The 11,057-nt window shown below is 39.9% G+C and overlaps 1 protein-coding gene across 1 annotated transcript; it reads left to right on the top strand.

The window, feature by feature from the left end:
* Window positions 1-247: 247 nt before the first annotated feature.
* ruvbl2 (RuvB-like AAA ATPase 2) lies at window positions 248-10,529 on the top strand. Its single transcript, XM_015396549.1, has 14 exons — window positions 248-299; window positions 1,616-1,704; window positions 1,789-1,844; window positions 3,817-3,958; window positions 4,078-4,207; window positions 4,288-4,354; window positions 4,455-4,561; window positions 4,652-4,745; window positions 6,708-6,926; window positions 7,003-7,121; window positions 7,891-8,010; window positions 8,096-8,225; window positions 8,472-8,586; window positions 10,190-10,529. The coding sequence occupies exons 2-14, from the start codon at window positions 1,650-1,652 to the stop codon at window positions 10,213-10,215; spliced, it is 1,380 nt and encodes a 459-aa protein (XP_015252035.1). The 5' UTR covers window positions 248-299; window positions 1,616-1,649; the 3' UTR covers window positions 10,216-10,529.
* The last annotated feature ends 528 nt before the right edge of the window (window positions 10,530-11,057 follow it).

Genomic DNA, 11,057 nt, shown 5'->3' with positions numbered 1-11,057 from the left:
TATTTCAAATAACTCCATTATACTGGAGTTATAATAGGCCGACTCCAAATCAGAATTGAAGGAATATACTAATTATACTAATAGATATAAATATAAAATTGCTGCTGACCTACCTTAATGGGATTTTTAAAGTAAAACATGCGTTGTGCTCAGTTTCGCTTCAAGTACTTCTCACCGCATCTGCAGAGGCGAACAGAGAACGCATAGGAACACAAAAAAGAGAGAGAATTGTTTCCGTCCGGACACATTGGGGTGTTGCATCTTCTGAAGAAGCGCCGCCGCCGCATTCTCACGTTAAGGTAAGCGCACACGCTGTATTGTAAACATGTGAAGTGTTTTTCGTATAATTTTACTGTGTTACAAGCGGGTGTGGTTGAGTGTTTGCTAAAGTGAAGTTTTTTTTTTAATTAACGTGGGTCTTGGTGGGGTCCTCATTCAACAAGCTGTGTTGCTACAGATTTAAGGGAAAGCTATGAATGAAGGAAGCTAAATGCTAGCACAACATTAGCTACCGTTAGCAACATTTGCAATCATTCCTGTCGTAAATATGCATTAACGAAATGAACACATCGCTTTGCTGTTAATATTTAACAACTTTCTGGCGACATTAACTGTTTTTTAACATGCTGCCTGCCTGAATCGTTGTGTTGTGGCATGAGTCGCAGCTGTCACTATGACAACCAGTTGATCCCAACAGATCTTTCACACAGATTCCTAAATAGCCAACAAGATTATTCTATGTTTAATGATGATACAATACTTTTATATTAAACTGAAAGCTCCCAGCAATCTTTCTTTCTCAGTTTTTTACCCTCTTTCATTTTCTCTGTTAATGGAATTAAATGGAACCTCTGTAGGGCTGGAACATCTAATCGGATAATTAGTGATTAATCGATTATTGCAATATTTGTCCACTAATTAATTGGAGATCACAGACTTTAACCATGTATCTAGCTGATACACTAACCCACTTAGAGTAGTTATAGTATTTTTAAAATAAAATTTTAATTTAGGAGAAAAAAAAACACCTTTTGTCTGTGAATAATAATCTATTAAGAACCTCTCAGGTAGTTTAGTTTTAGCTTGAATTGATTTAAATTCTGTATAAAATTTTATTTAATCAGTTGGCTAAATTTTAGCTAAAATTCTGTGTTGTTATTACAGTATTGGCTTATAATGAAATGTTAAGTAATTTCCAGGGATCAACAGATGGGACACCATGTCTCTGTTAATCTTGTTCTTTGACAAATTAAAAAGAGGCTTCCTGTCTGCATTGTTACAGTCATCACTATGACAACCTCTTTAAGCCTCTCTTATTCATTCCTAACTAGCTTATTAATTTGTTATCCTTTATGTATGAAGCTTTTGTGAGTTCATGCTGATGGTTGTGATTGTAACTATAATGGTAGCTTCCAGGTAAGAATCAGTTCCACAAAGATAACTATCACATTAAATCCAACCTTCTTCCCATGAATGGACTTATTCTTTTATGTCTGATATTTTTATGAAATTACAAACTATGTCTGCTTGATGAAAGTTAAATGAATTTATATAAGATTTATAGCTCATTCAAACTCCAAAGGTCTAAATGCGACTGTTTCCACTTGTGGTCTAGATTTCAGATTTTTCTGCTGGTCCAGCTGGCGCAGATGGCGGCTACAAAAGTTCCAGAGGTCCGTGACATCACACGGATTGAGCGAATTGGTAAGAATCCACATCTGTTTTGGCCTCTTCTTCTAATCTTTCCAATGAGGCTGATGTCTGCTCTCTTGTCACCTCTTGTTTTAGGGGCACATTCTCACATCCGTGGCCTTGGTCTGGATGATGCTTTGGAGCCAAGACAGGTTGGACAAGGCTTTTAGTTTTTATCAGTGGGGCTTCCTCTTTAACTTTTAAACAGAGGAGATGTCCTTCTTCAGGCTATTTTATTTAGCTGATTATTTATTTAGTTATTATATTCTATTCTTCAGCACAGCTGTTCCTAAATGAGCGCTTTACCTAGAGCTTTTTTAGTCTTGTTAATCTGCCTGAAACAAAGGAACAAAACTGTTGGAGCTTTTTGTAAAGTTGGATTAGCTTGTGTTACTGAATTATAAATTTTGTTTTCCATTTAAATTTCAGCCAGTGATTTTTTTTTTTATACATTTTTTGTTGTATAAGTTCTTTTATGGTTCTTCTATTGCACTTAATACAGGGTCCTAAACTCATAAATGTTGGTTAAATAAATATTATTCTTTCCTCCAGCTTTAAGAACCAGGGGTCTGATTTCTCAAGTTTGCGTAGAAACGGAGAAAGGCCTGAAACTGGCGTACGTCACTTTCTATGTAAAGGTTTTCATGAAAAACTAACTTGGAGTCGAAACATGCAGACTCTAACGCCAACATTGACACACATGTTGGAGGAAACGTATATGCCTGACTTACGGAAAATCTTGCAGAAACGCTGATATACCTTGGATAAGTTATGGGTACGTTTTTTTTTTTTAAAGTTATGAGCACGCTGAAGTGCGCTGAATCATGCTGGCACACATCGACGCAAGCCAAGTACGTTGAGAAATTTAGAGCTTGCTCAAACGTTCCCGACGTATACCAGCGTATGCTCATATGTGGGCTATAAGTTACAGCTAAGTTATCTGATCATTGACATACCTTAAGTGTAAGTTGCTCTTAAGTCGTGGCGTCTAGCTTATCCAAAACCTATGAGTAATGTGAGTCTAACTTATCAAGAACTTATCTCAATCGCATATCATCATATTTGATGTGTTTCTAACTTCCAGCTACTGTGTAATAGCATAGTGGCAGCATTTTGGTTTAAGGAGGTTCACAGGAGGAAACCGTCAGTTCTCCTCCAGACTTCTTTGCCATCATAGCATAAAGCGAGAAGTGAGCAAGATGGATCCTCCCTGCGCTCACGCCCACGGCCAACAAACTTCCTAGCAGACATGATGCTGAATCTGCTGCCAGCTGCAAACCTTCTTTCTTTCTTTTTATTTATTTTTATTTGGGTGGGCGGCAAACAGCAGCTACTTTAGTACCCCAATCAGCGGTGGGGAGCAGCTTTAACAGTGTAATGCCCATTTTATATCTTTCAATGTATTGAAAATACATTGAAAGTTCAGCGTATGCCAGCCTTTTAAGAGATTCTGGGGCGTCAGGCATATGCTAAATTGTCAAGGTGTGACTACAGGGCCCTTAAACATTAATGCTTAAACCGACAGCCCGACTCGTTATCATAAAACAAAACAAGCTAAATTCTAGCAAACCTTTTAGTAAATCACAAAATGCTTAATATTTTCCCATCAGCTGCTTTACTGAAGAAAAACCGTGACTTGTGTAACGTTACAAGAGGCCTGAGCAGCTTAAATCAAAGCATACAATATTACCTTTTTTCTCTCCATCACATTCAACATATATATGTCAAAAGGCGTCACATCAATTACTGTAGAGATTTTATTCCTGCTGCGATGCTTGTAATAGCTGTTGTGCTGGAGGACGCTCAAAATGGGGGAATCAGGTGGGAACAAGTTTTTTGGGGTCACTAATGGTTATTTCTGGTCGGATGTGGGAGCGTTTGATATATATCTGAAAAAATATATTTTGGATGCGATTTTTGGGCTCTGGAGTTTCCACACAATCTTTGATCAATAAGACCGTAAGGACAATGCTTCTGTTTCTGTTATTCTTTTATTTTTCTGTAAATGTTTTTGTTTTGGGAAGCAGTGTTGCACTAGACATGATTAATTATTCTTTTCTGTACTGGAGCGCATCAGAAGGTGTTGAGGTGGTGCTGAAGGTGACCTGTCCTGTTCACCTGCAGGTGTCTCAGGGGATGGTCGGCCAGCTGGCCTCCCGCCGGGCAGCAGGGGTCATCCTGGAGATGATTAAAGACGGCCACATCGCTGGCAGGGCCGTCCTGATCGCCGGCCAACCTGGCACCGGGAAAACTGCCATTGCTATGGGTGAGAGCTACAGTATCCTCTTTTTGTTATTGCAAGGATGTAATTGGATTCAGTTACATTTAAGCTGAGACAGAGCCCCTTCTCCCTCTTCCACATTACCTGGGTTTGTCGTCCTGCAGGCATAGCTCAGTCTCTGGGGCCCGACACGCCCTTCACAGCTCTGGCTGGGAGTGAGATCTTCTCTCTGGAAATGAGCAAGACCGAGGCGCTGAGCCAAGCTTTTAGGAAAGCCATCGGAGTGAGAATCAAGTGAGGGACTCGCTGCAGTGACCAGTCTGTAAACAGTCTTGATTTTACACTCAACAAACTCATTTACTGTTTATTGGCAGGGAGGAAACGGAGATCATTGAAGGAGAGGTGGTGGAGATCCAGATTGATAGACCTGCAACTGGAACGGTGAGCTGCTTTAACTATCGTCTCTGCTCCCCGTAGCTGAAACTAGAAGGCATGCAGTGTATGTTTAAGGACACTGATATAATGGACATGTTTCAATCAGGGTGCAAAGGTGGGCAAGCTGACCCTGAAGACCACTGAGATGGAGACTATATATGATTTGGGCAACAAGATGATTGACAGTCTGAGCAAAGAGAAGGTTCAAGCCGGGTGAGTTTCTCTGCTTTGTTTGTTCTTTCTGATATAATAGATACTCGGCAGAATCTCACATATGTTGTTTGTGCTGCCCTGTTTTCTCAGAGACGTGATCACTATCGACAAAGCCACGGGGAAGATCACCAAGCTGGGTCGCTCTTTCACTAGAGCCAGAGACTACGACGCTATGGGCGCTCAGGTACATCTCACTGCAGAGACATGTACAGCTATGCTAAATCACTATAGATGGCCAAATGGTTACACTACAAATGGCATAATGCAACACCACTGTACATACAATACACAGATAATGCCTAAAGGAGCACAAGGTCGACCTAACACCGTGAAATGGGAAACAGAGCAGCGTTTGTAGCACCATATTAATCCTGCGTGACGCACATTTATATTCGAGGCCCTTTTTTACCAGTGCAGCTAATTTCTTTGGGGGTATCTTAACCTCTTAACATCCACCTCATTTTGGGTAATCCTCGCCTATTTTGCATGCCCAAATGGAAAAGCAAATAACTTAAGCCCAAATTGCATGTTAAATGCAATAAGCTAACACCCTCTAGTTCCCTAATATATAAAATTGGGTGACTAGAACACAGACCAACCTGCATTAGTTCAAACATGACTCAAAGTTGTTGTTTTTTATTCTCGGAAATGTTAGGTCTTTTTTGAAAAGCAGTAATAAAGACATTCTTGAGAAAAGGCAGGTTTTATTGTATTATTTGTTCTACATCATGTCAACCACACATGCAGAACATTTCAGACCTCTAGCTATAACAGTTCCAGAGCTGTGGGGTTTGGAACTATTGGTGTCAACTTGGAGCTGCGTGCAATGGCTCCACCTGCTGGTAAACATTTGCCGGTGGAATTTTATGCATTCTGAATTATTACCCCCACTTAAGGTCCACTGGGTTGCCGACGACCCGGTGGGTTTTAAGAGGTTAAAGAATAAAATATGAATGAGCATCATCTTGAAGACCAAGCTGCAGCACATACAGATCAGGGAAGATTAAATCATTTAGGATCTAAGTGGCATCCAGATTCTGGACGTTTCAGGAAGCTCTATTCATGGATATGGAGTGAACTTTGTTCCATCATTGTTGCAAACAAAGAAAATGTTGGCGAAATTAAAATAGAAGAAAACGATATCCAGAAATGAAACTCAAAAAGATGTTTTGATAGTATATCTTCTGCTTTTCTTTAATGAAATAGTTTTTTTCTGAAATGTAAATACTTGAATTTAAGAAATTACATTCTTTTCATATACAGGTTAGATTTTCTTCACTTCTGGGGGTGGGCTTTCCTCTGGGGTGAGGAGCAAAGAAGCATTTCTATCGGAAATTTTAAAAATACCAAATTTATAAAATAAGAAATTCAAATAATAAGACCTTGAAAAATTTGAAGTGAACTGAAGCTGTTGGTTCCTGCACTGAGAGTAGTTATCAGATCAATGTTTCTGCCATGATAAAGCATAGTGGTGGTCGTATCATGCTGTGAGGTAAGGCTTTCTTCAACCATCAGAGGCTGGAAGAGAATCTTCTAAACATTTCAACCTTTGACCCGAAAAATAACAATTCAACAGACTGACGACTCTCTAAGAATATATGTTAAAACTTAATTCTATATTTAGTTGCAAATATATTGTGAAATTTATATGTATTTAGATACATTTATTTATTTAAAAGTACATTTAAATTTATAAATGATTATTATATATGTATTAATATTTATTGGTACAATAAGTTGTTTAAAAGTGCCTTTTCCAAATGTATTTGCATATTTATTGTTTTAATTATGTATTGGATTAAAAAATATATTTTAATACTTACCGGTATTTCATTTCACATTTATTTATTTCATGGGAATCTTGAAAGCTTTTGATCACAGGACTTTACTGTTTAAATATGTGTGAATCTGCACACGAGTTCCTGCTCTACCTTTTTGTGGCACCAAACCAACTAGAGGTGTATTACTGCCACCTAGAGGTCTGGAGTGAGAACGTCAGTGTCTCTGGGCGTATAAAGCTGGTGGATACGGTTCCTAAAATACCTCGTGGTAAAAAATGGCAGCAAAAGGGTTTTGCTCTATGCTCAGGATGCCCGATGTAACAAAGACCAGAGCGATGCTTCATAGTTCTGTTTTTTTTCCTCAGACAAAGTTCGTCCAGTGTCCGGAGGGGGAGCTGCAGAAGAGGAAGGAGGTGGTCCACACCGTGTCGCTCCACGAGATCGATGTCATCAACAGCCGCACACAAGGCTTCCTGGCTCTCTTCTCTGGAGACACCGGAGAGATCAAGTCTGAAGTCCGCGAACAGATTAACGCCAAAGTGTGCGAGTGGAGGGAGGAGGGAAAGGCAGAGATTATTCCTGGGGTGCGTACAAACGGGTCCCTTTTGTTTTTGGTTCTCAGGCTAACGTGTTACTGAAAGCCTTGGTCTGTGTGTCCAGGTGTTGTTTATCGATGAGGTCCACATGCTGGACATGGAGTGTTTCTCTTTCCTGAACCGTGCCCTGGAGAGCGACCTGTCCCCGGTTCTCATCATGGCGACCAACAGAGGCATCACTCGGTACTGTGAACGCTAACCCAAGGAGAAAACTCCAGTCTGTAAAGTTTCATGTCATGATCCATCTGGTTCACATTCATTGGTAGCTACAGACGACTAGACGCACTAATGAGATCAGCAATGGAAATGTACAAACTTGGATTATTACTATGTTGTCTCTCAAATTCTTCGATATCCGATCCAGATAACGAGTCGGTATCAGGGTCGATATTCGAACGGTGCATCTCCAATTTGAAGTAGAGTTGGCGGGGGGCTGTACTAGTGGTCAGGGCATAGAGCCTGGAATTCAGAGGTTTTCAGTTCGAGCCCCACTCCCTCAGACTGCCACTCTGGGTCGCTGAGCAAGACCCTTAACCTCACACTGCTCCCAGGGTGCCCCACGATAGCAGCCCACTGAGATGGAAGGGGTGCAAAAACTTTATTATAAACAAAGTGGGCGTCCAACAAAAACACTGAGATCATGTGAAGCTAATGAATCGTCCCCATTTACTATCAGCTGTTAATGTTTATTTAAATTTCTTTGAAATTGAGACCTAATGTAACATTTGTTAATTCTGTTGTCATTTTTATCATTTAAATGGAGAAATAAAAGAAATATCGTCTTTAAGAACAGGTCCAGAAATATCAGTAGAGCGTATTGAGGATAGGTTAGACTGATGCTTAAGCAATCAGCCTCAGCTTTAAACTAAACTGGACCAGACGGGTGTCGATGAATAACATGGTAAGCTGTTTCAGTGTTTTCATCATATACTGACCTTTGACCTCCATGCAGGATCCGTGGAACAAACTACCAGAGCCCTCATGGGATCCCCATCGACCTGCTGGACCGTTTGCTGATCATCGCCACGTCTCCTTACACAGAGAAAGAGACGAGGCAGATCCTAAAGATCCGGTGAGGATCCTCATTCGCTGAGATCTCCTCTGGTTTCTTAGCAAAGAGAATGGGGGAGTATAAATTTGGTTCTTCCGGTTTTTAGGTGCGAAGAGGAAGACGTGGAGCTGAGCGAGGAGGCGCACACGGTTCTCACTCGGATCGGCATGGAGACGTCGCTGCGCTACGCCATCCAGCTGATCAGCACGGCGGGGCTGGTGTGTCGTAAACGCAAGGTAGGCTGTGTGGAAACGAGAGCAAGCCATCCTCGTCTGCCTGATGAACCGGCTGTTAGTCAGTTTGAAAAGCAGATCTGATAAGTAAAAAATGCGCAGATGTTTGCCTCCATTGGCCTCATTAGTTTTAGATGCGGTAGAGAAGCAGTGTCAGCTGCGTGTTTTCCCGCTCTGGTGTGGCTGCAGCTTCATGTTTAGGTTTGTAAACATGAGCTGCTGGGTGATGACTGGGTTTTATTTCCTCAGGGGACGGAGGTTCAGGTGGAGGACATTAAAAGGGTTTACTCGCTGTTCCTGGATGAGGCCCGCTCCTCCCAGTACATGAAGGAATATCAGGATTCCTTCCTGTTCAACGAAGCACGTGAGTTTTCATTTCAACTGCAGATTCTCTGTTTGCTTCTTTATGTTCAACTTGGATTCAAAGCAAAGTGGTAAAGTTGACTTTAACTCATCTAAGCAGCTTGGAGAACCTGCTGCCATGAAGCAACATCCTGTTTATTGGTCTAAAGGCTGAAATATGATGAGAGCAGCAATGAAAGTTGTCATTATGGCAGGGTCACTGCGGATCCTTAAAAGGTCTTCATCAATCTATAATCATGGCTTTAATTGGCATTATAATCTGGGGCTGGTTTACTATCAGGCAAAACTAGGCAGTTGCCTAGAGCCCCAAGTCCCTGGGGGCCCATAAATCTCATTTTTTTTATTACTTATTTGTGCATATTAATTATGTTTTTGATAAAAATCCTTTAGTTAAACCGCCATCAGAATGCTGATAATAGGTATGTCTCAGCCCCCCCCTTCAGTGTCCACCATATTGGATCAGTCCATTTGCAGTGCATGTTCAGAAAGGTCCAAACAGACAGCAGCAAACCCTTTGAAAACAAACGATGTGAAGAGTAGTGTTGCCAACTTAGCACTTTTGTCGCTATATTAAGTGACTTTTCAGATCCCTCTAGCACTTTTGTTTTAAAAAAGAACCTAGCGCGATTGCTAGCAACTTTTTTCTGTTACTGGAGACTTTAGCAACTACTTCTAAAAGAAGCGAACTCTGCTCTCCAGAGCGAGTAGATTGGTAACCCCGCCTCCTGCTCTCCTCTATCTTGTCTGCTGTCATGATTCATGCAGCTATTATTTCATCCAAATGAAAAATGGAGAACAGAGAAGCAGATCATGGATTGTCTACATTGAAAAGAAGGACTTTATTTACTTTGCTTTTGCCTTTTTGGAAACGCAGGAAGGAGCAATCAGCTAAGTTATAATGGGATTAGTGATTGGAAAAAATCTTTCATTCCTTGTGAGAAAGCATGAAAAGTCAGCTGAGGACATTGCTCAGAAAAAAAAGAGTCAAAAGAAAACGGCATTGTGTGCATTGATGACTGAAAGACATCTTCTGCCTCTATTTATCTGTTTACCACAGTGTGTTTAATCCATGTTAATGTGAATTTAAAGACATTGCAATTAGTGGAAAAAATTGCAGGGGGGAATAAAAAATAAAAAGTCTAATCAACCAAAACTTTCGCGATAGTACCTACTGGACCACCTAGGGGTCATGGACCCCCTGCTCTATGTGGCAGAGAGTTTCAGTTAAAAACTATTTTATTACTGTTATTAATGTTTTTATCCACAAAAAATACTAGAAAATACAAATATAGTCATATCATCAACACTAGTTATTAACCTACAGATTACATAAACTTTAGACAGAAGAACTGTTTTTATCGGGAGGCTGATAAAATCTGATATTAGTTTTTCTGTCCCATATTGGATTGGAACATGCCTAAAATAACTTCATATAAACAGAAGGATAATATGCTTTTTCTTTTCTAAGAAAGTGGTTGTATATTTGCAGGAGATGAAGATCAAATATGCTTTAATTTAATTATATGAATTTCTAAAGCATCTTGTTCTGTCAGCCTGATCCTCAGTCAGATAAATAAATGTGGTCATTTCTTGTGTCATTTCAGAATCGGCCTCCATGGACACATCGTAAAGCAGACCCACCCGCCCAGCTGTGATTTTTTTATTTTATGTTTTTTGTCTGAGCTTGTCTTTCGGAGTAAAAAGTCTGTTCATCTGCGGTTTGTCGGTTGGAATTTACTGTAGAGCTTCAGTGAAATATTCCAGCTGCTTTGAATCGAATTGATGGAAACATTCAGTGCTGAAATTCGGCCTTATTTTGAACGACCTGAATACCACAATGTGTCTCTTTAATGCCTTCTGCCCCAAGCATCCTTTCATTCTGTGTTTTCCAGACTCTCCTTAGATGTTTGTTTTATTTCACAAACAAAATAAAAACAAGTTTTGTAATCAGTTTTTCTTATTTCTGTCTCTCTTTAAAGCTTGATAATAATTTAAATTGAATTATTAGATCTGGAGAACATGTCAGGAGTTTCAATACGTGCGGATGTCGATCCTGTATAATTATTCAGAAAAAGATGCCTTGAGGCGGATTTAAAAAAATTCTATTTGCCGACAACGCTGACATTCTATGCTCAGTGGCTTCACTGTCGAGGACAAAAGTCACTACTTTAAATTATTGTGCCTTAAAGAAATGAAGGGACCTTAGCTCCAAACTCCAATGCTGCTGTAAATCCAGCAATTTGATACATCATAACTCAAAGTAATAACTATGAATAGTAATTGTTGTCTATATAATGATACTTTTTTTCAAGGAAATCATGAACTTTGTTTGACTGCAGAAAAAGAATCCACCACAAGAGGGAGCTCTAAGATCATCTGTTTTAAACAGGTTACAAAAAGCAGATTTTGATTGATACCATTACATTTTAACTAGCCTGTTAAAACACATTACATGCATTATTAAAATGTCTG

The sequence above is a fragment of the Cyprinodon variegatus genome, unplaced genomic scaffold, assembly GCF_000732505.1.
Source record: "Cyprinodon variegatus isolate N-32 unplaced genomic scaffold, C_variegatus-1.0 Scaffold805, whole genome shotgun sequence".
NCBI lineage: Eukaryota > Metazoa > Chordata > Actinopteri > Cyprinodontiformes > Cyprinodontidae > Cyprinodon > Cyprinodon variegatus.
The sequence above is the reverse complement of the archived record's forward strand: the minus strand, read 5'-3'. Positions and strand labels throughout refer to the sequence as shown.

Coding starts and splice junctions, on each gene's coding strand:
- ruvbl2 (XM_015396549.1), top strand. CDS start 1,650: ATGGCGGCTACAAAAGTTCCAGAGGTCCGTGACATCACACGGATTGAG. Junction 3,959..4,077: donor GAAAACTGCCATTGCTATGG/GTGAGAGCTACA, acceptor GTCGTCCTGCAG/GCATAGCTCAGTCTCTGGGG. Junction 8,587..10,189: donor CTTCCTGTTCAACGAAGCAC/GTGAGTTTTCAT, acceptor GTGTCATTTCAG/AATCGGCCTCCATGGACACA.